This window comes from Hemitrygon akajei, chromosome 11 (assembly GCF_048418815.1).
Source record: "Hemitrygon akajei chromosome 11, sHemAka1.3, whole genome shotgun sequence".
Classification (NCBI taxonomy): Eukaryota; Metazoa; Chordata; class Chondrichthyes; order Myliobatiformes; family Dasyatidae; genus Hemitrygon; species Hemitrygon akajei.
This window is the reverse complement of record NC_133134.1, coordinates 73,651,460-73,676,132: the sequence shown is the minus strand read 5'-3', so window position 1 is coordinate 73,676,132 and position 24,673 is coordinate 73,651,460. Positions and strand designations below refer to the sequence as shown.

Sequence of the window (24,673 nt, the reverse complement as noted above, 5' to 3'; positions counted from 1 at the left end):
GCGGCAATGGGCAGGTGAGGAGAAGCGAAGGGGTGAGAGGTCAGAATGGAAAAAGAGCGAAGTGGGAGAGGGGAGAAATTGCCTCAGGTAATTTGTAAGGAATTCGTACGTTCTCCCCATGACCACGTGGGTTTCCACCAGGTGCTCTGGTTTCCTCCCAAAACTCAACGACGTACGGGTCAGTAGGTTAACTGGTGATTGTGAACTGGTCTGTGATGAGGCTGGGGTTAAATCGGGGGTCGCTCTGTGCTGTATCTCTACCGTCTAGACAGAATATGAGCCTGGGGGTGGCCTTGTGGCAGTTCAGGACACCACGAGCTGGGATTCCACCTTAAAGACAGCCGTTCCATCTTAAGGAGGCAGGGCTGGAATATGGAGCTGGGGTGGGGAGGGGACTCCCTTAGAAAGGGGGGGGGGGGGTTGAGATGTGACAAGTCTCCAGAATTCCTGCAGTCACCAAACGGTCCCGACCTCCTGTGCTCGAGCACAATGCAGTCCGTGGCTGGAACAGTAATACCTAGCTGTCTCCTCCTACTGCTCTTCCTTACAGCAGCACAGACAGACAACAGAGGTACGTCTCATTCTGTTGTGTGTGTGAGAGAGAGAGAGAGAGAGAGAGAGAGAGAGAGGGATCTGTCTCATTCTGTTGTATGAGAGAGAGAGAGAGAGAGAGAGAGGGATCTGTCTCATTCTGTTGTGTGTGTGTGAGAGAGAGGGATCTGTCTCATTCTGTTGTGTGTGTGTGTGAGAGAGAGAGGGATCTGTCTCATTCTGTTGTGTGAGAGAGAGAGAGAGAGAGAGAGAGAGAGGGAGAGAGAGAGGGAGAGAGAGAGAGAGAGGGATCTGTCTCATTCTGTTGTATGAGAGAGAGAGAGAGAGAGGGATCTGTCTCATTCTGTTGTGTGAGAGAGAGGGAGAGAGAGAGAGGGAGAGAGGGAAAGAGAGAGAGGGGGATCTGTCTCATTCTGTTGTGTGTGTGTGTGTGTGAGAGAGAGAGAGAGAGAGGGAGAGAGAAAGAGTGCGAGAGAGAGAGGGAGAGAGAGGGGGGGATCTGTCTCATTCTGTTGTGTGTGAGAGAGGGAGAGAGAGAGAGAGGGATCTGTCTCATTCTGTTGTGTGTGTGTGAGAGAGAGGGATCTGTCTCATTCTGTTGTGTGTGTGTGTGAGAGAGAGAGGGATCTGTCTCATTCTGTTGTGTGAGAGAGAGAGAGAGAGAGGGATGAGGGATCTGTCTCATTCTGTTGTGAGAGGGAGAGAGAACAGAGGTATGTCTCATTCTGTTGTGTGTGTGTGAGAGAGAAAGAGAGAGGGATGAGACACGGAGAGAGACATCTTATTCTCTTGTGTGTGTGTGAGAGAGAGAAAGAGAGACAGAGGCAGAAATGGAGATGGAGGGAGAGAGACAAAGAGAGAGAGAGAGAGAGAGAGAGAGAGAGAGAGAGTGGATAAGATTTAACCTATCCTAGCTTCTACCACCTTCCTTTCCAGTCCTGATGAAGGGTTCTGATCCCAAACGTCGACGGTTTATTCCTCTCAATAGATGCTGTCTGACTTGCTTCCTCCAGCACTTTTTGTGTGTTACTATAAATGTGACTGAGTGAAGCTATTCAGCCCATCACATGTATGTACTAGCCCTCAACAACAGACAAAGATTTGTGGGATTGTACGATGCAGAGGAATGGTTTAGACTGAGAGGGTTTCCCCAGGGTGGAAGTGTGGTCACTGTCCCTGTGTAGAAGAGGGTTTTCATTGAGAATCAAATCTCCTCGCTCGTCTTCCTTCGACTGAATTCTGTGGTGTTCCCTTTGTCATTCTTCGTGGCTTTGCGGGAATCGGTTCTCACCCAGGCCGGGGATCTGGAGGGTCTTGTACAGTACATCGCTGATCAATCTGCCCGAGGTTTCTGAATAAAAGGATCCCAAACTAATGCAGCCTCACCCTCTCTCCCTTTCTCTCTCTCCCCCACCTCCCTGCTCTCTCTCCCTCTCTCCTCTCTTTCTCTTCCTCTTCTGCTCTCTCCCCTCTCTCTCCCTGTCCTTTATCTCTCCTTTTCCCTTTCTCTCTCTCCCCCTTTCCCTTCCTCTTCCCTCTCTCTCCCCTTCTCCCCCTCTCCCCTCTGTGACCCCAGAGTATCATCCCCACAGTGCCTGCTGGATCGATCAGCATCTGTGGAGGGTAGAGAAATTGCTGACGCTTCGGGAGAATCCTGATGCGGTGGGGCGGCGGGGTGGATCTCGACCCGAAAGGTCCACAGTTTCCTCTGCCCCCACGGACGCTGCTCGACCCGCTGAGAAACTCCAGCAGTTTGCGTGTCGCTCCGGATTCCGGTACCGGGAGCCTATGGAAGCTTCCCCGGCCTCTCGGGTTCTGTCCTTCGCCGACTCTCCCGACCTCGGCCGCCCTGAAAACTCTCCCCCCTCTGGGCCACCGAGTTGTCCGCTAACAGTGTCCTGGGTGTGTTTAACCAGAGTTAGGGAAATAAGGGTTTTTTAAAGCACTGTCCCGTGACTGTCCTCGTTTATTTTAGAAACAGATGTCAGAGGGAGAGACACCTTTACAGAGAGAGCACTAATCTTCCGGCTGGCAGAAAGCTGTCATTAACAACTCGCATCTGCTCGCCCATTCTGGGAAAGATGTCGAGGTTCTGGGGAGGGCGCAGAAGAGGTTTACCGGGGTGCTGCCTGGTTAAGGGAGTATGAGAGGCTGGATAAACTCCGGAGCGCCGGAGGCTGAGGGGAGACCTGACAGCGATGAGAGGGTTAGACAGAGTGAAATGTGTAATACCAGAGGGAATGCACAGAGGGGAGGGGAGGGGAGGGTCAAAGGGAAAATGAGGGGAAAGGTTTTTACTCCGAGTGTCGGATGCCGGGAACGCGGTGGTGGAGGCAAAGTCAGTGGAAGCTTTTAAGAGCCGTTTGGATAGGCGCATGAGCGTGAGGAGAATGGAAGGATGTGGATGTTTTGTAGGCAGAAGTTAGTTTAATTGACCATTTGATTACTAATTTAAATTGTTCGGCATAACATTGTGGGCTTCGCTGCCGGAAGGTGCGCAACAGTGCGAAGGGAGCGCCGCGCTGAGGGACGGGGTGGTGTGGAGGGAGCGCCGCGCCGAGGGACGGGGTGGTGTGGAGGGAGCGCCGCGCTGAGGGACGGGGTGGTGTGGAGGGAGCGCCGCGCCGAGGGACGGGGTGTTGAGGAGGGAGCGCCGCGCCGAGGGACGGGGTGGTGTGGAGGGAGCGCCGCGCTGAGGGACGGGGTGGTGTGGAGGGAGCGCCGCGCCGAGGGACGGGGTGGTGTGGAGGGAGCGCCGCGCCGAGGGACGGGGTGTTGAGGAGGGAGCGCCGCGCCGAGGGACGGGGTGGTGTGGAGGGAGCGCCGCGCCGAGGGACGGGGCGGTGAGGAGGGAGCGCCGCGCTGAGGGACGGGGCGGTGAGGAGGGAGCGCCGAGCCGAGGGACGGGGTGGTAAGGAGGGAGCGCCGCGCCGAGGGACGGGGTGGAGGGAGAGCCGCGCCGAGGGACGGGGTGGTGTGGAGGGAGCGCCGCGCCGAGGGACGGGGTGGTGTGGAGGGAGCGCCGCGCCGAGGGACGGGGCGGTGAGGAGGGAGCGCCGCGCTGAGGGACGGGGCGGTGAGGAGGGAGCGCCGAGCCGAGGGACGGGGTGGTGTGGAGGGAGCGCCGCGCCGAGGGACGGGGTGGAGGGAGAGCCGCGCCGAGGGACGGGGTGGTGTGGAGGGAGCGCCGTGCCGAGGGACGGGGTGGTGAGGAGGGAGCGCCGTGCCGAGGGACGGGGTGGTGTGGAGGGAGCGCCGCGCCGAGGGACGGGGTGGTTAGGAGGGAGCGCCGCGCTTCTGGAGACATGGGGGTGCAACGAGGAGGTAAGGCCGTTGAGTATTTTGGAGATTTTTTTGTGCCGAGGTGGGGATCCGAGGCCCTAATTTGTTAAACAAAGTCCGCTCCTACATCGTGGATTCTGACAAAACCATACACTGTCACAATCGGCGAATCTAATTCCCGATCTTTTCCTCCACAGCTTCCCACTGGGAATATGACGGTAAGTTTCACTAGAAACATCAACACGCGGATTCGCTCCAGTTCCCGGTTCCCTGTTTATTAATCCCCAACACACCGGGAGTGTGTGATGGGATGGTGTAGAGGGAGCTTCACTCTGTGTCTGACCCCGGGAGTGTGTGATGGGACGGTGTGGAGGGAGCTTCACTCTGTGACTGACCCCGGGACTGTGTGATGGGATGGTGTAGAGGGAGCTTCACTCTGTGTCTGACCCCGGGAGTGTGTGATGGGACGGTGTGGAGGGAGAATCACTCTGTGTCTGACCCCGGGAGTGTGCGATGGGACGGTGTGGAGGGAGATTCACTCTGTGTCTGACCCCGGGAGTGTGCGATGGGACGGTGTGGAGGGAGATTCACTCTGTGTCTGACCCCGGGAGTGTGCGATGGGACGGTGTGGAGGGAGCTTCACTCTGTGTCTGACCCCGGGAGTGTGAGATGGGACGGTGTGGAGGGAGTTTCACTCTGTGTCTGACCCTAGGAGTGTGTGATGGGACGGTGTGGAGGGAGTTTCACTCTGTGTCTGACCCCGGGAGTGTGTGATGGGATGGTGTAGAGGGAGTTTCACTCTGTGTCTGACCCCGGGAGTGTGCGATGGGACGGTATGGAGTGAGCTTCACTGTGTGTCTGACCCTGGGATTGTGTGATGGGACGGTGTAGAGGGAGATTCACTCTGTATCTGACCCCGGGAGTGCTTGATGGGACGGTGTGGAGGAAGCTTCACTCTGTGTCTGACCCCGGAAGTGTGTGATGGGATCGTGTGGAGGGAGTTTCACTCTGTGTCTGACCCCGGGAGTGTGCGATGGGATGGTGTGGAGGGAGCTTCACTCTGTGTTTGACCCCGGGAGTGTGAGATGGGACGGTGTAGAGGGAGTGTGTAATGGGACGGTGTAGAGGGAGTGTGTGATGGGACGGTGTAGAGGGAGTTTCACTCTGTGTCTGACCCTGGGAGTGTGTGATGGGACAGTGTAGAGGGAGTTTCACTCTGTGTCTGCCCACGGGAGTGTGCGATGGGACGGTATGGAGGGAGCTTCACTCTGTGTCTGACCCCGGGAGTGTGAGATGGGACGGTGTGGAGGGAGTTTCACTCTGTGTCTGACCCCGGGAGTATGAGATGGGACGGTGTAGAGGGAGTGTGTAATGGGACGGTGTAGAGGGAGTGTGTGATGGGACGGTGTAGAGGGAGTTTCACTCTGTGTCTGACCCCGGGAGTGTGTGATGGGACGGTGTGGAGGGAGCTTCACTCTGTGTCTGACCCCGGGAGTGTGTGATGGGACGGGGTGGAGGGAGATTTACTCTGTGTCTGACCCCGGATACAAGATTCAAGGGAATTGCAGACTTGGGATCCCGGCATCTGTGTCAGAACGACGGGAATCCGGGACGATGAAGTGACTGGAGTTACAGGAGGACAGAGATGTGGAAGGGTGATCAGAGGTATCAGATGTTGGCTAGAGAGGTATGTGAAATGTGGGCTGCAGGGATTCCTGCAAGCCAAGCGGATCACGGTAACGCAGCAGTCAGCGCGACTCTATTACGGCTCCGGGCTTCGGAGTTCAGTGCCGTGAAGAGTTGGCGCGTTTCTGGTCCGCCTGCGCACGAGTTTCCTCCTGATGGTCAGGTTTTCTCCCACAATCCACAGACGTACTGGATAGGGGTTTAATTGGTCATTGTAACTTGTCCTGTGATTAGGCTGGGGTTAAATCGGGGGTTGCTGGGGGACCAGCTTCCAAACTGTAGCCTTAAATTTAAAAAAAGCCAAGTCAGGGAAACAGCAGTGTTGTTGAACTAGGTTCAGAGTTGGTCCAGGTTCAGGGCGCCTGAACGGGACTTTGTGTGAGTTTTACTGCCAGCCACATTCAGGGTTCACCTTAGCAGAAACGAGGTGAATGCAGCCCGCCCATCGCACAGTCCACCTGCCTCTGTCCACACTCCCTGCTGCATCAGGAAAGCAGCCAGCACCATGATGAATCTTCCCGCCCTGCTGGCTCTCTCTCTCTCCTGAGAACACGTACCGCCAGAGTCAGGTTATCAGGGCTCATGACCAGATCTTAAAGATGAACGGCTACTCTTGGCCTCTTACCCCTTTTCCTCACCTGCCTATCCCCTCCTGTGAGGAGTGGCCAAGTGGTTAAGGCGTTCGTCTAGTGATCTGAGGCCTTGGCTGAGGCTGCGAGGCACTTAACCACACATTGCTTTGTGATGACACCGGTGCCGAGCTGGATGGCGTGGAGAGGGGAGACTTGCAGCTCGGGCAACTGCATTTCTTTTCCATAAAAAAACCTCGCCTAGGCCTGCGCCCTGGAAACTTTCCAAGATGCAAATCCATGGTCTGTGGAGACTAACGGAGGCCTACACACACATACATACATCACCTCCTCCCCTGTCTCCCCTCTCTGATCAGATTCCTTCATCTTGAGCTCTCTAACTCTTTCATCTACGTTCTCCTCCATCACCTGGCTTCACTGCCTTACGTTGGCCTTTCCTGGTACAAATTTATTTTTGTCCAGGAAGTGCCGAGAGGAGGTTCGGCTTTGGGCTGTTTCTCCTTTTTTGTAGGGGTGGGGTGGTTAGGACATAAAGCAAATAACTTCAGCCACTGATCTTCAGATAGGAAGAGTGTAGATTAAATTTAAAATGCAGCTCTGAACAATGGGTTCCTTAAAGCCGTGAATCATGGCTAATGGGAAGGCCAGACAATGCTGATTAAAATGCAGGTGTCTGCGGTGTGGGTGTGAAGGTTGTGTGTAGCTCACAGAAAGCATCGTAAATATGAAATTGTCCTTTGATCCTCGGCACATAAAATGCGGTGTAGCCTCTTCCTCCGAGAGCGTCTCCATACGATGCGTGTCTCACTGTCGAATAACGAGACTACTTCACTCCTCACATGACAACACCTCTGATTACATTAAAGCTTGTCCCCCTTCCCTCCCCCCACAGTTTTATTCTGGCCTGAAGTCCTGAAGAAGGGTCTCGGCCCGAAACGTCGACCGTTTATTCATTTCCATAGATACTGCCTGACCTGCTGAGTTCCTCCAGCATTTTGTGTGTGCCTTGATCTCCCAATCGCTCTAGTCGTCGTCCTTGTACTCTGCCTGTGCTGCACTGCATGTCCCTGTAACTCCAACACCCTATTCTAGTTTTTACCGCCTCGATGTAATCTGCCTGGATTAGAACCAGAATCAGATACAGAAACATAGAAAACCTACAGCACAATACAGGCCCTTCGGCCCACAATGCCGTGCCGAACATGTCCTTACCTTAAAAAAATTACTTAGGGTTACCCATAGCCCTCTATTCTTCTGAGCACCATATACCTGTCCAGGAGTCTCTTAAAAGACCCTATCGTATCCACCTCCACCACTGTCACCAGCAGGGCACTCACCACTCTCTTACCCCTGACATCTCCTCAGTACCTACTTCCAAGCACCTTAAAACTGTACCTTTTCGTGCTAGCCATTTCAGCACTGGGGAAAAGCCTCTGACTATCCACACGATCAATGCCTCTCATCATCATATACACCTCTATCGGGTCACCTCTCATCCTCCGTCGCTCCAAGGACAAAAGGCTGAGGTTATTTAACCTGTTTTCACAAGTCATGATCCCCAGTCCAGGCAACATCCTTGTAAATCTCCTCTGCACCCTTTCTATGGTTTCCACATCCTTCCTGTAGTGAGGCGACCAGAACTGAGCACAGTACTCCAAGTGGGGTCTGACCAGGGTCCGATATAGCTGCAACGTTACCTCTCAGCTCCTAAACTCAATCCCATGGTTGATGATGGCCAATGCACCGTATGCCTTCTTACCACAGCATCAACCCCATGTAGCAGCTTTCCTCAAGATCCCTCTGATCCTCCACACTGCTAAGAGTCTTGCCATTAATACTATATTCTGCCATCATATTTGACCTACCAAAATGAACCACCTCACACTTATCTGGGTTGAACTCCATCTGCCACTTTTCAGCCCAGTTTTGAATTCTATCAATGTCGTGTTATAACCTCTGACAGCCCTCCACACTATCCACAACACCTCCAACCTTTGTGTCATCAGAAAATTTACTAACCCATCCCTCCACTTCTTCATCCAGGTCATTATAAAACTCACGAAGAGTAAGGGTCCCAGAACTGTCCCTGAGGCACCCGACTGGTGACTGACCTCCATGCAGAATATAACCTGTCTACAACCACTCTTTGCCTTCTGTGGGCAAGCTAGTTCTGGATCCACAAAGCAATGTCCCCTTGGATCCCATGCCTCCTTACTTTCTCAATAAGCCTTGCATGGGGTACCTTATCAAATGCCTTGCTGAAATCCATATACACTACATCTACTGCTCTGCCTTCATCAATATGTTCAGTCACATCCTCAAAAAATTCAATCAGGCTCGTAAGGCATGACCTACCCTTGACAAAGCCGTGCTGACTATTCCTGATCATATTATGCCTCTCTAAATGTTCATAAATCCTGCCTCTCAGGATCTTCTCCATCAACTTACCAACCACTGAAGTAAGACTCACTGGTCTATAATTTCCTGGGCTACCTCTACTCCCGTTCTTGAATTACGGAACAACATCTGCAACATCTGCAACCCTCCAATCCTCCGGAACCTCTCCTGTCCTCATTGATGATGCAAAGATCATCACCAGAGGCTCAGCAATCTCCTCCCTCACCTCCCACAGTAAACTGGGGTACATCTCGTCCAGTCTCGGTGACTTATCCAACAAATGCTCCAGCACAACCTCTTCCTTAATATCTACATGCTCAAACTTTTCAGTCCACTGCAAGTCATCACTACAATCACTAAGATCCTTTTCCACAGTGAATACTGAAGCAAAGTACTCATTAAGTACCTCTGCATTTCCCTCTGGTTCCATACACACTTTTCCACTGTCACACTTGATAGGTCCTATTCTCTCACATCTTATCCTCTTGTTCTTCACATACTTGTAGTATGCCTTGGGGTTTTCCTTAATCCTGTCTGCCAAGGCCTTCTCATGGCCCCTTCTGGCTCTCCTAATTTCTTTCTTAAGCTCCTTCCTACTAGCCTTATAATCTTCTAGATCTCTATCATTACCTAGTTTTTCAAACCTTTGATATGTTATCATTGATTTTGGTGTCGTGTCAGTAGTTACTGTATGGCAGCAGTACAGTGCAAATACATTAACTCTCCCCAAATTATACATATAAATAAATGATGCAAAAAAAAACATTGTAGGGGTTAATGGACCATACAGAAATCTATTTATTTATTAGAGATACAGCACACTGTGGGAGGAAACCAGAATGCCCGGGGGAAACCCACGCGTTCACTGGGGAGGATGTACTGACTCCTTATCAGAATTGAACTCTGGATTCTGATGCCCCGAGCTGTAATGGCATCGCGCTAACTGTGGGGCCATCTGATGGCAGAGGGGAAGTAACTGTTTCGGAATCATTGAGTGTGGCTCCTCAGGCTCCTGCATCTCCTCCTCGACAGTAGCAATGAGCTGAGGACGTGACTCAGGTGGTGAGGGTTGTTGTTGCCTTTTTGAGGCACCGCGTTTTGAAGATTCCGGGAGCGGGTTGTGCCGCCTGTAACCAGACGTTTCTCACTGTAACTCAGCACACGTGTCGACATTAAACAAAACGTCACCAATGTCAATTCTCCAGGTCCTCTGGGAGTCAAACACTGGCAGGAAGAGTTTGTGTACTGCGGCAAGGAAGCGCAGTCCCCCATCAACATCCAGACGCTGAACGCCCAGTATGACCGCTCGCTGAAAGCCGTTCGGTTAAGCGGTTACAGTGACCCATCGTGTGACGCCTTCACCCTCTCCAACAACGGCCACACAGGTGAGGAAGCTGCATTGACCGCTGCCTTTCAGAGGCAGGGACATGAACGGGGGGAATTTAAAAAATAAGCTTTATTTGTCATATGTACAGTGTTTTGCATCAAATCAGATCAGCGAGTATGGTACTGGGCAGTCCACGTGCCCACAATATGGACCACATGCAGGCAGCTGGGATTAAATTGGCATCTTGGTCAGCAGAGACATCGATGGGCCTGCTCATGGTTCCTGTAACCTACCACAACCCACTCCACACCATCTTTACTGGGTGAAAGGCCCCGCCGACAGCAGCTCACCAGAGCCTCTGTCCTGGGCCGATTGAAGATTGACTGGCCCTATGGCTCCACCACAACCTGGGCGAGGATCCTTCCTATCCCGGGGATAAGGTCTTTGGAGGTTCTGTTGGAGTTTCTGTGGCTCTGGGTTTTTATGGGTTGGGGTTGCCGGCCTCATACCCGACCCTCTTCCTTTTACAGCCGGGTTTGGGATCCCCTCCCCATCTGGCGTTCCCACTGTTTTGGTCACCTTGCTCAACGAGTGATGTACTGAAGCCAACTGGAATGGTCCTCACTGTGAGCTGAATCTCTTCTCTCCTTCTCGTCCGCATCTTCAACACATTCCGAGTCAGAGAGAGAGAGAGATACACAACAGAAACAGGCCCATCAGCCCATCGACTCTGTGCCGCCCATTACATTAACATTATATTCTCCCCATGTTACCCATCATTCCACCAACCCTCCTCCACTCATCAACAGGTCAGGCAGCATCTGTGAAGGGATAGGGATGGTGTTTCAGGTCTAAGACCAGAGGACACAGCCTTGGAATAGAGGAGCGTCCATTTAGAACCCAGATGAGGAGGAATTTCTTTAGCCAGAGAGTGGTGAATCCATGGAATTCTTTGCAAAGGCCAAGTCTGTATGTATATTTAAGGCAGAGGTTGATAGATTAGTCAGGGCATGAAGGGATAGTGTGAGAAGGCAGGAGACTGGGGCTGAGAAGTGGATAGGCAGATGGATGAAGGGAGAGTGGGAATAGTGACAGAGGATGGGAGGTGATGGGTGAGGAGTAGTGATAGGCAGATAGAGGTGACGAGGGGCAGCAGAGGGTGGAATCTGATAGAAGAGGGAGGTGGGGCATAATGGAGATGGATAAGGCAGATGGAAATGGCTGAGGGGGGATCTAGTGGGGGGTGTGGGTGATGGGCAGAGCAGGGGTGTATAAGTTGCTGAGTGGATCAGGAGGAGAGAAAGGGACAAAGGGGGAGCAGGTGATTGTCAATTAGACTGGAGAAGGCACGGGTGTAAGGCAGGGTGGCATTGAGATGGGGTGGGGTGTAGGGGAGGGAGGGGGACACGGATGAGGGGGTGTAGGGGAGGGAGGGAGGGGTCACAGAGATCAGGTGGGGTGTATAGGAGACAGTGGGAGGTTACAGGAATGGGGTTGGGGTGTAGGGGAGGGGGGTCAGGGATAGGGCAGGGAGTAGGAGGGGAGAGGGAGGAGGAAGGGGAGGGAAAGAAAACAAATGAACCTCATTGGAATTGGAAATAAATGTGGGTACTGTAATCACTGCAACATTGGAAACTACAAACTGCCTTTTCCGAACACTCTGATTTGGAAAGCGCTACACGGCTATTAAAACAAAAATCACGCATCTTAAAAGTTTCTCCCCCCGGCAGTTAATCTGATCAACCATTGTACTTCGCCACCCCACCCTCCCTCTCTCTGTTACCCCTGTCCCCTCTGCAAGCACCTTAAACCACTTCTATAAAGCTCTTAACATTGTAAATATGTGATAGCATTTATGCATATTTTAGTCCATGTCCAAACTTTAATCCCTTTATTTTCACATTATTTATTCTTTATAGCTTGAATGTTGTTGTTTACGCACCACAACAAATTCCTGATCTATGGCAAGTAAAGTTGATCCTTCAAGGTCTGTGTGTGTGAGAGAGATGGCCACTGGTGTGATTTGGCCATCAGAGGAGGAGAGTTTGTTCATGCTCTACTCTCTAACTGCCCTCTTGCTCCCTCCCTGCAGTGCGGATGGACCTCCCATCCACCATGTACATCAGCAGCTTGCCCCGGAAGTTCCGAGCCGCGCAGCTCCACTTCCACTGGGGGAGCCTGGTGTGGCCCAGTGGATCGGAACACCTCATTGATGGAGAGAGGGCACCTGCTGAGGTAGGAACCTTTGCCCCCTCACCCCCTTCTCCCATCCACCGAAACCTTTGACTACAGCGTTCCCCTCTGACCCTTACTCCGGGGACAGAGTTTAAACATCGGGGTGATGGTTCGGGTGAAAGCCTCTCATGTTTGTCACCGAGGACCACTGTAATGGCCACTTCCCCTTCAGTCCGCATCTCACACAGCCCCGGACCAAGTTGGAACAAATTCAGGCTAAACATGGGGGTAACACGGTGGTGCAGTGGTTAGTGTAATGCTTTATGGAGCCAATGAGCCAAATTCAATTCCCACCGCCGTCTGTAAGGAGTCTGCACGTTCTCCCCGTTACTGTGCGGATTTCCTCTGGGTGCACCGGTTTCCTCCCACATTCGAAGACGTTCAGGTTAGGGTTAGTGTGATTACAGAGAGAAGGCAGAGGAGTGGGATAAATCAGCCATGACGGAATGGCGATGGGCCAAATTCTGCTCCCGTCTTTAATGGGTTTGTTACTCTTCCCCAGCTCTGCTTTGTAAACTCTGGCCCCTTCGTGGTCCCTCCTCCCACAGTCCTGAGTAAAGGTCCCCGAGTGAGAGGGTAGAGCCTGGGGGAAGCTGCCGGATGTGGGGACTAAAATGAGATGATGGTAGACGGGTGTTTGGTGGTCACTGCGTTCGAGGAGTCCATGATCAACACTAGTCTGAAACGGTCCTGGTTCTCCTTGATCCGCGGAAGCCACCTTCCTCAGCCACCCCGCTGAGGATTTCCAAAATCCAAAAACTGACGCCCCGGTGGCTGAACGGCAATATCACAAGACAAAGGAGGAGAAGTAGGCCATTCGGCCCATCAAGTCTGCTCCACCACTCCACCATGAGCTAAACTATTCTCCTGTCTAGTTCCAATTTCTGGCTTTTTTCCCCATATCTCTTGATACTCCGACTAATTAGATACCTGTCAATCTCCTCCTTAAACACCCTCAATGATTGAGCCTCCACATCTGTATGTGGCAACGAATTCCATAAATCCACGACCCTCTGGCTAAAAAAATTTCTCCTCATCTCCGTTTTAAATGGGTACCCTCTAATTCTAAGACTGTGACCTCTTGTCCTGGACTCACCCACCAAGGGAAACAGTCTTTCCACATCTACTCTGTCCAACCCTTTCAACATTCGCCGTACTTCGCACAGAGTTCCCATGGTCACAACAGCAGTGTTTACAATCTGTTTTTTGTTTCTCCCAGATGCACATAGTTCATTACAACTCTGAGAAATATCAGAACTTGTCAGAGGCCATGAGGAAGGCGGACGGGCTGGTGGTCCTGGGAGTTCTGCTGGAGGTGAGGTTTCAATGGGTCTCCGTCGTGCTTTAGAGTAGGAATCCTGCATGTAAGCAGTTCCCCCTACTCCTCTCTTTTTCTGGTTATTCTCTCACCCCTTCCTATCACCTCCCTAGGGTTGTCCTTCTTCCCTTCCCTATCAGATTCCTGCTCCTTCACCCGGTCTTACCTTTCACCTGCAAACTTATCCCCTTCCTTTCCAGTGCTCATGAAAGGCCTCTGCCTGAAAGGCCGCTGTTTATTCCCCTCCACCGCTGTTGCCTGACCTGCTGAGTTCCAACTGTGTGCGCTGCTTGGATTTCCAGATTGTGTTTGTGTGAAGCTTACACTGTAAACCGGGTAGCTCTAACCTCCAGCCATTAGATGGCACCACTTTCTCAGTCAGAATCAGGTTCATTATTACTGACACTAGTCCCGGAATGTACTGTGTCAGCAGTTCAACGCCACGGCATAAACATTACAATAAGTTACAACAAAGACAAAAAATAAGATAGTGGCAGAGTGTGGATCTTCAGGCTCCTGTACCTCCTCCCTGATGGTAGTAATGAGAAGAGGGTACATCCCGAGCGATGAGTGTCCTTAATAATAGATGCCCCCCTCCTGAGACACCACCTCTTGAAGATGTCACCAGTACATCTGTAGAGATTGCAAGTCTTTAGTGACATACTAAATCTCCTCACACTCCTCATGAGGTAGATCTACACTGCGTGTTGGGGGCAGGATAGATCCTCTGGGAGGTCGACACCCCTCCTCCCTTGAAAAGTGATCCCTGTCAGACCGAGTCTGTTTCTGTAGCAGAGGATAAGTTTACTTCTGGAACGTTTCTGTACAAAAGGATTGTTGGTGTGAAGTAATTGGGAGATAATTGTGCCACTCCAGTGAGGGCTCCAGGTACAGTTATGGAAGGGAGAGCTGTCCAGTCGCTCCTGTGCTGACCATGCAGCTAATTCCAGAGGAAGCCAGAGATGACAAACCTCCTGATTCTGCAGCGGCTTCCCACTTCCCGGAGAGAGAGCATCTCCAACAATCCCTAGCAATATCTCAACCACCAAACACTAACACGTTTCTAAAGATGTGCCACAGAGAGAATTCTGATAGGTTGCATCTCCGCCTGACCGTGCACCGCGGCGGGAAAAAAATTGCAGAGGGTCGTAAGCTCGCCTGCTCCATCACGAGTACAACCTCCTTACCACTGAGGATGTCTTCAAAAGACGGTGCATCAAGCAGGTACTATCTCATTGCTGCCATCTAAGAGGGAGGAGGTGCAGGAGCCAGAAGACACACGCTCAACATTTTAGGAACAGCTTCGTCCTCTCCACCATCAGATTTTCTGAATGGTCCATGAAGACTACCTTACTACAAATAAACTCTTCTCAGGTTTCCATCTGCGTACAATTTTAACCAATGTTTCAAAGACAAACTCTGCCATCTTCATCAGGGACGATACCTGGGCAGGACTAGTCCAGTGGCATTTATATCCCCCTGTCGTCCATCCCTCCTGATTGGCTGAGGATTAACCAATCAGGTTTCTGCTGTCCCACTACATTTACCATCAAATTCCAGTTCTTAACTCCTGTGTGAACAAAATGCAGCAAATATTGTGGGGAAGGTCCTAATATTGCACTTTTTTTTATTTAATTAAGGTTGGCAAATTTAAAAATCCAGCTTATGAAAATATCCTGAGTCACTTGGAATCGATCCCATTTGCAGGTAAGGCGTCTGTGCACCAACACCGTGAGCCCCAGCCGTCAGGAAGAGCTGGATCAGACTGTCACTGCAAGCATCCTATAACCCCGGCTGTCCTTAGCTCAGTGCGTTAGTCCACTGGCTCTGGGTCAGGTTTGCAGCCCTCTCCAGTGGGGTCAGTCCGAAGGTGCAGGAAGAACCAGAGAGGGATTCATCTCTAGTGGAATGGGTTTACACCACCGGAAAACAGGCCCTTTGGCCCAACTCACCCGTGCTGACCAAGTTACCAACCTGCATTAAAGATAGCTTCATTTGTCACATGTACATCGTTATCATCAGTGACCGACACAGGATGAGGATGGCCCATGCCTGAACTCACTAACCCTTTGTTGTATGTCTTTGGACTGTGGGAGGAAACCCGAGGAGACAGGGGTGGGAATTGAACCCCAATCACTAGCGCTGCAAGGTGGTACGTTAGCCTACATGAACTTGCCTGCATTTGGCCCTCAACTCTATAAATCTTCCCTATCTGTATTCAAGCACCATCCTGAAGGATTTCTTCTATCCCACTGTTCTCTCTGTGACCTTTGATGTCCTGACCAATCGCCCTCAGTTTTAAATATACTCAGTAACTTGTCCTCCACAGCCATCTGTGGACTTCACTGCTACAGATTCACCACCTTCTAGATAAGGAGTATTCCTCCTCTGTTTCAAGGGGCCCCTCCTCACATTGCCCTGGACTCCCGCATCCAGGAAACATCCTCTGCATGTTTACTCTAACCAGGCCTTTCAACACGAGGTGGGCTTCAACGAAATCTTTCCCCTCTCAGGTCCAAACCCATCAAACCAATCTTTTGTCCACATTAATATCTCTACCGGTGTTGTCACTTGCTTCGGGAACTACAGACTTTGGCCCCTGTGTTTAACAACATTTCCCCAACGACCTACCCCTATTTGACTTCCCAAAATACATCATCTCAAACTCACTGGGATCACACTCTGCCAATTATCTGGACAAATGGTTGTAGATCTCCTTCCGCAGATACTGCCTGACCTTATATAGAACAATACAGCTCATATCGGGCCCTTCGGCCCACAATGTCTCTGCTGACCACGATGCTGAACTAAACCCAGTCCTTCTGTTTGCACCTGGTCCAATATCCCTCCATTCCCCACCTGTTCACATGGTTTACAGTGTCTTAAACATAGACACGAGGTCACACATGCTGGAGGGACTCAGCAGGTCGGGCAGCTTCTATGGAGAGGAATAAACAATCGACGTTTCAGGCCGAGATTCTTCACCAGGATGGGAAAGGAAGGTGGGGCTATTTCTTCAACACACTTGAACACACGGTAGGGCTGAGGAACAGGTCTATTGAAGGGTCTCAGCTCGCAACAGTGACTGCTTATTCCTCTCCAAAGTGCTGCCTGACCTGCTGAGCTCCTCCAGTACAGTGTGTGTGTTATACAGGAACGCGTCCTTTGGCCCACGATGCCTGTGCCAGCCACGATGCTAAAATAAATTAAACCTCTTGCGCCTGCAATGATCCACACCTCTCCATTCCCTAAACGCCACAACCATATCTGCCTCCATCACCTCATTCCAGGCACTCTCTGGTCTCTGTGCAAATGAAACTTCAGAATCAGGTTTATTATCACTGACTTGGGACATAAAATTTGTTTTTTTTGGCAACAGCAGTATATTGCAATACATAATAATAAAAACTATGAATTGCAATAAAGATATATACATCTTCAAAGAGGGAAAATAGTGAGGTAGTGTACATGGGTTTACTGTTCATTTAGAAATATGAAGGCTGAGGGGAAGAAACTGCCCTTGAAACCTTATGACTGTGCCCTTCAGGCTCCTGTACCTCCTCCCTGATGGTAGCAATGAGAAGATGGCACGTCCTGAGCGATGGGGAGGGGGGTGGGCATTAATGATGGATGCCACTTTTCACCTTTTTGAGGCATCACCTTTTGAAGTGTCCTCGACGCCGGGGAGGCTATTGTCCACGATGGGGCCGGCAGAGTTTACAACCTTCTGCAGCCTTTTCCGCTCACCTGCTGTGGCCCCTCCATACCAGACAGTGAGAATGCTGGCTCCCCATGGCACATCCGCAGAATTTTACACATGCCCTTTAAACTTACCTCCTCTCGCTTTAAATGCATATCCTCCAGTATTCAGTTTTACTACCCCGAGAACAAAGACTGTCACCCTACTAATGCCTCTCATAGTTTTATAAACTTCTGTCAGATCTCTCCTCAGCCGTCAACAGAGAAAATAACCCAGGTATATCAGGAACCTTCAGTTCAGGAACAATTATCACCCTACAGCTATCAAGTCCAGCTCCTGGCCTTCACGAGTGGCTTAGCTACTAAGCCAGGCGGAACCGTTTCTACTGACAGAAGGGGCAAAGGTTACTGTGCTTTAAAACCAGTCACTTCAGGCAGATGGGGCTTGGCAGGCCACTTAGGAGAAGGAAAGCTCTGATCTCAAACCCAACCTGCCTTGTGGCTGTACCCACTCAAGGGGAAGGCTTTGGGAGTGAATCTAGAGTTAAAATCCGGAGCTGGAATCCTCAAGGCAGTCAATGCCATGTTCAGTTCAACATCGACTAACAGCTTCTGCGACGCTGCTGGTGCCAGACTGTGTCAGTATCTACTGTCCCTTTGGATTCATCAGTTGTGCTGATAGGGGAGCCGGTTAGCTCTCCATGCCTCACTGCCCTGGCTTGTGCATCACATAGACAGCTAGGACACAATATCCATGGTCAACCTCGACCAACACAGGCCTCAATCTGTAAATTCTATTGCATTTCTGAGTCATCCTGTAAATACTTGTTAGAAAAACGTAGCAGACGGTAACATAATACTTTGATAGTAGGTTTACTCTGAAATTCATTTCCTGTACCTTATCATTCTGCTAAGTTTTCTTTCCTGATCCAGTACTTTGTTTTGGTTCAGACTTCCTGCAGGTTTTTTTGGGATTTGTCAGGAAGACCTTTCCCTTTTGCTTCTAGTTCTGACCCCAATTCAACGTGTCAACCCTCTGACAGTGCAGCGAACTGGGGGTTACAGCATCAGCAATCTGCGATTTGGGGTTCAGTTCCCTCCGGTGTGGTGGTGTAGTAGCTAGTGTAAATGCTTTACAGCGCCAGCGATCCGGGTCCAGTTCCCACCGCTGTCTGTAAGGAGTTCGCATGTTCTCCCCATGACCACGAAATTCCTCCGGGTGTTCCAGCTTCCTCCCATGTACCAAAGATGTACAGTTAGGGCTAGCAAGTTGTGGGCATGCTACGTTGACGGCAGAAGTCAGGTGACACGCGTGGGCTGAACTTCAATGTATGAGTGACAAATAAAACTAATCTTTACCCTAGGGTACGTGGGACTCAGACAGTGAGAGAGAAGCATGTCCTTTTAAGACTGATGAGGAGGAATTTCTTTAGTCAGAAGGTGGTGAATCTGTGAAATTTATTGCCACATACAGCTGTGGAGGCCAAGTTATTGACTATTTAAAGTGGAGATGATGGTTTTTGATTAATCGGGGCATCAAAGGTTGCAGGGAAAAGGCAGGAGAAGGAGGTTGAGAGTGATAATAAATCAGCTATGATGGAATGGTGGAGACTTGGGCCAAATGGTCTAATTTGACTCCTAGAGGGACGTTACGGTGATGGGAGGGCGGACACACACACACACTCACACACACACACACACTCACACACACACACACACTCACACTCACACTCACACACACAGTACTGTAGCAACTACACAGCTGCCACACAAAAAAAAGTCATGACTTATGTGAGTGACACTAGAGCCGATTCTGGTCTGGGTCTCTATTGTGGACTGACAGTGGGAAGGGGACAGGGAGAGGGGAATCATTGTTGGGAAAAAGGGGAGAGGGAAGGAGCGGGAAGCACTAGAGAGACCATCTGTAGTGATTAATAAACCAATCGTTTTGAATCAAATGACCTCGCCTGGTCTCTCAGGGCTGGGTGTGTCTGCACCTGTGCCACCCCTACCCCACCCTGGTACTCCTCCTCTGCCACGTGTTCCACACCCCTCCCACAGTGCTCCACCCAACAGCCTTTGCTCCCACCAGGTTTACAAACTCTCTCTCCGTTCCACACTGACAAATACAGTACTGTGCAAAAATCCTAGAGATGCTAGCTATATATAAACACATGCCCAAGACTTTTTCCCCACAGTGCAGTATGTCCTACTGTCTGACCCACTGAGCCCCTTGGTTGATACTAACCTTGCTGTTGCTTGATTCCTCAGGTCAGGAGTTGGAGATTCCATCTTTTGATATCCGGTCCCTGCTCCCTAAACGACTGGACCAATACTTCACCTACCGAGGCTCTCTGACCACACCACCCTGCTTCCAGAGTGTCCGCTGGATTATATTCCACCGGCGCGTTCTATTATCCCTTTCCCAGGTACGTGGCCATCTCCAAATCCAACAGCAACTTCTTCCCCTAAAGGCTGGCGAGGATGTGGGTCACAAGTGGATTGGGGCGACATGGTAGCATAGTGTAACACTCTACAGCGCCAGCAACACGACTTCAATCCCTGCAGCCGCCTGTAAGAAGTTTGTATGTTCTCCGTATGACTGTGTGTGTTTCCTCCGGGAGCTCCGGTTTCCTCCCACAGTCCAAAGATGTTCGGGTTAATATAGTAGGCTATTGGGTCACATGGGTTTAAATGGGCAGTAGAAGTTTGGTGGGTGGAGAGGCTGTTACCTCTCTAAAATACAGGAAGTGATTTGTACAGATATATTTAAAGGGTAACTGGACAAGGAACAGAAAGTAGGTGGTTACACTGTTGGATTAAACAAATGGAAAAAGCTATTCATGCAAAGTTGAGCATTACAGCCAACATTGACTGATGGGCCAAATGGCCTCTCTCTGTCCCATTGTATAAGTTTTTGTAAGAAAGTGGAAGTAGGGACAGTGATCACAGGGAACACAGATCACTGCAGCACAGTACGGGTCCCCATCTCCTGAATTTTAACCCTTCCCTCCATCTGCCTATCTAAGAGTCCAATGTATCTGCTCTGGCAATATATTACACACACCCTTCACAGTGTATTAACAAAACTATCCCTGACTCCGCCCAGCCACGCTTTCCTCCACTCACTTTAAAATTATGCCCTTTCGTATTAGCCATTTCCACCCTGAGAAAAAGGTACTGGCTGTCCACACTATCAATCTCATCACCTTGTAGACCTCTATCAAGTCACCTCTCATACTCCTTCACTCCAAAGGGAAAAGTCCTACCTTGTCCAACCTTTCCTCACAAGACACACTCTCTAATCCAGACAGCATCCTGGTAAATCTCTTCAGCGCCCTCTCTAAAGCTTCCACACCCTTCCTATAATCAGGCGACCAGAACCAAACAGATGCTCCAAGTGTGGTCGAATCAGGGTTTTATAGAGCTGCAACATTATCTCGTGGCTCTCAAACTCAAATCCCCAACTAATGACGGCCAACACTTCATACAACTTAACGACCCCATCAACTTGCATGGCAACCTTGACTGATCTGTGGACCCCGAGATCCCTCTCTTCCTCCACACTGAGAATGCTACCATTAACCCTGCTCAAATCCCCAACTAATGACGGCCAACACTTCATACAACTTAACGACCCTATCAACTGTGGACCCCGAGATCCCTCTCTTCCTCCACACTGAGAATGCTACCATTAACCCTGCACTCTGACTTCCAAAGTGAATCACCTTCCTTTTCCAGATCGAGCTCCATTTGTTGCTTCGCAGCCTGGCCCTGCACCCCATCAATGTCTCACTGTCAATGTTTAATTCCCCATCGCTGTCTGTAAGGAGTTTCTATATTCTTTCTCTGACCACATGGGTTTCCTCAGGTGCTCCTGTTTTCCCCACATTCCAAATAATACCAACATACAATAGGTTTCAATGAGATTCTCCACCCCCCCCCCCCCAATTCTCCTAAACTCCAGCAGGTACAGCCCCAGAGTTATTAAATGCTCCTTATATAAATAACCCTTTTATTCCTAGAATTATTTCCATGAACTTTCTCTGAACCCTCTCCAGTGTCTACTCATCCTTTCTTCAATAAGGGGCCCAAAACTGATCACAATAATCTACACAAGGCCTGGCCAATGGCTTATAAAAGTTCAACGTTACACCTTTGCTCTAAAATTCTAGTCCTGTCTAAATGAATGCCAACATGACACTTGCCCGCCTTGCCAATGACTCAACCAGCAAGCTAAACTCACGGGTACCCTGTATGAGGACTCCCAAGTCTTCTGTAATAGCAATGCAGTAACTGCTACTCTGTCTTAATATCAAACTCTACTAGAGTCAGCACACTACTGCTATCTCTAAATAAATCAAATAAAAATTACTAGAAAAGATTTTTTTTTAAACCCAGGTGGGTGGTAGGAACTCCTTAGCAGAGAGGTCAGATGAAATTAAATTGTCAGATTGGGGGGGGGGGGGTAACTGGGCAAAGTGATGGGACTTGGAATCACTCCTTGGGAGGGAGGTGGACCTAGGTGATGTCTCCAAGCACCATAACTTGTGGGACTCTACATAAAGAGGATCTCAGCAGGTCAGGCAGAATCTTTGGAGGGGAATAAACAGTTGATGCTTCAGGCTGAGACCCTTTGTCAAAGGAAGGGAGAAGAATGAGGGGAATAGGCTGAAGGCTATGGTGTGGGATTGGGTGCACATTGAACACGATGAGGAGAACGGCCTCCTTTTACACGGCAGCATTTCATGGCACTGCTTGTCTGAGGAATGATTTAGTCTGGGACCTGCGCTTGAGAAGGGTGGTGTCAGTGGGTAGGAGGTGAGGTTTGGGAGCCAGGGAGCTATGATGGGGTGGGGGGAGAGGAATGCTTGGACCCCATTCCACTTTGCGTGGGTGTTATAGAGTGCCACAGCAGAGAAACAGGCCTTTTGGCCCATCTTGTCCATGCCATACTGTTATTCTGCCTAATCCCAGAGACCCATACGTGGACTTCCCTATCCTTCCCATCCTCGTACTTACCCAAACTTCTAAATGTTGAAGTTGAACCTGCACCCTCTGAATGAAGAGGTTCCCTCAAACATTCACCCTCAGTGACTGATGAACAAGGACTCCTAGATCTCTTTGTATTTCTCCCTTACCTAACTCTACACCATTCAGATAATAATCTGCCTTCCTGTTCTTACTCCCTAAGTGGATAACCTCACACTTATTCACATTAAACGTCATCTGCCAAGTATCTGCCCACTCACCCAGCCTATCCAAGTCACCCTGAATTCTCCTAACATCCTCATCACATGTCACACTGCCACCCAGCTTAGTATCATCAGCAAATTTGCTGATGTTATTCTCAATGCCTTCATCTAAATTGTTGACGTAAATTGTAAACAGCTGTGGTCCCAATACCGAGCCCTGTGGCACCCCACTAGTTACCACCTGCTATCTGCCAACCAGTTTTCTATCCATGTCAATGTCTTCTCCCCGATGCCCTGAGCTTTGATTTTACCCACCAATCTCTATCAAATGCCTTCTGAAATCGAGGTACACTACATCCACTGGATCTCCCTTGTCTAACCTCCTGGTTATATCCTCGAAAAACTCCAATAGATTAGTCAAGCATGATTTACCCTTGGTAAATCCACGCTGGTTCGGCCCAATCTTATCACTGCTATCTAGATATGCCACTATTTCATCCTTAATAATGGACTCTAGCATCTTCCCCACCACCGATGTCAGGCTGACAGGTTGATAGTTCTCTGTTTTCTCCCTCCCTCCTTTCTCAAAAAGTGGGATAACATTAGCCATTCTCCAATCCTCAGGAACTGATCCTGGATCTAAGGAACATTGGAAAATGATTACCAATGCATCCGCAATTTCCAGGGCCACCTCCTTTAGTACCCTAGGATGCAGACCATCTGAACCTGGGGATTTGTCAGCCTTCAGTCCCATCAGTCTTCTCATCACCGTTTCCTTCCGAATGTCAATCTGTTTCATTTCCTCTGTTACCCTATGTCCTTGGCCCATCCATACATCTGGGAGATTGCTTGTGTCTTCCTTAGTGAAAACAGATCTAAAGTACTCATTAAATTCTTCTGCCATTTCTGTTTCCCATAACAATTTCACCCAATTCATTCTTCAAGGGCCCAACATTGTTCTTAACTATCTTCTTTCTCTTCACATACCTAAAAAAGCTTTTGCTATCTTCCTTTATATTCCTGGCTAGCTTGCGTTTGTACCTCATTTTTTCTCCCCGTATTGCCTTTTTAGTTAAGTTCTGTTGTTCCTTAAAAACTTCCCAATCATCTGTCCTCCCACTCACCTTAGCTCTGTCATACTTCCTCTTTTTTTTTAATGCTATGCAATCCCTGACTTCCTTTGTCAATCACTGTGGCCCTTTTCCCCCCAGGGGATGAACTGATTTTGCACCTTGAGCAAGTGCAGCAGGCAGTGAAGAAGGCTAATGGAATGTTGGCCTTTATTACAAAGGGAATTGAGTACAAGAGCAAGGAAATCCTCTTGCATTTGTACAGAGCCCTGGTGAGACCACACCTGGAGTATTGTGTACAGTTTTGGTCTCCAGGGTTAAGGAAGGACATCCTGGCTGTAGAGGAAGTGCAGCGTAGATTCACAAGGTTAATTCCTGGGATGTCTGGACTGTCTTACGCAGAGAGTTTAGAGAGACTGAGCTTGTACATGCTGGAATTAAGGAGATTGAGAGGGGATCTGATTGAAACATATAAGATTATTAAGGGATTGGACAAGATAGAGGCAGGAAATATGTTCCAGATGCTGGGAGAGTCCAGTACCAGAGGGCATGGTTTGAGAATAAGGAGTAGGTCATTTAGGACAGAGTTAAGGAAAAACTTCTTCTCCCAGAGAGTTGTGGGGGTCTGGAATGCACTGCCTCGGGAGGTAGTGGAGGCCAATTCTCTGGATGCTTTCAAGAAGGAGCTAGATAGGTATCCTATGGATAGGAGAATCAAGGGATATGGGGACAAGGCAGGAACCGGGTATTGATAGTAGTTGATCAGCCATGATCTCAAAATGGCGGTGCAGGCTTGAAGGGTCAAATGGTCTACTTCTGCACCTATTGTCTATTTCACCTTTCACCCTCAACCTATGACATCTAGTTCTAATCTCACCCAACCTCAGTGGAAAAAGCCTGATTGCATTTACCCTATTTATACCTTCAATTTTGCAAACTGCTATCAAAAGGCCCCTCATTCTCCTATGCTCCACGGAATAAAGTTCTAGCCTATTTGATCTTTCTCTGTAACTCAGGTCCCCAAGTCCCAGCAACATCCTTGTGAATTTTCTCTGCACTCTTTCAATCTTATTGATACCTTTCCTGCAGGTAGGGGACACAATACTCCAAAGATGGTCTTACCAACACTTTATAGATCTTCAATACTCTGATTTACGAAGGCTGATGTACCAAAAGATCTCATGAGCTTATCTACCAGCTATGCCACTTCCCAGGAATCGAGACCTATACTCCACCTCACTTAGTGTCGTGCAAGGTTTATCCTTGGGAGGGATAAGTGCTCCCAGTGCCGTTTGAGATCTTGCTGTGCACAGGTTGGCTGT

The 24,673-nt window shown here is 49.8% G+C and overlaps 1 protein-coding gene across 2 annotated transcripts in view; it reads left to right on the top strand.

The window, feature by feature from the left end:
- The first annotated feature begins 421 nt into the window (after positions 1-421).
- The window catches only part of LOC140735714 (carbonic anhydrase 14-like), a 26,046-nt gene continuing 1,794 nt past the window's right edge, over positions 422-24,673 (top strand). The window contains exons 1-7 of one of the 2 annotated variants that reach the window (XM_073061128.1): positions 422-571; positions 4,032-4,052; positions 9,713-9,892; positions 11,927-12,069; positions 13,289-13,384; positions 15,028-15,094; positions 19,358-19,515. In XM_073061128.1, the coding sequence (XP_072917229.1) occupies positions 490-571; positions 4,032-4,052; positions 9,713-9,892; positions 11,927-12,069; positions 13,289-13,384; positions 15,028-15,094; positions 19,358-19,515 (747 nt within the window). In that variant the 5' untranslated portion in view covers positions 422-489. Of the gene's footprint in view, positions 572-2,845; positions 2,974-4,031; positions 4,053-9,712; positions 9,893-11,926; positions 12,070-13,288; positions 13,385-15,027; positions 15,095-19,357; positions 19,516-24,673 lie in introns of those variants that run through there. The other variant, XM_073061129.1, reaches the window with a different exon arrangement.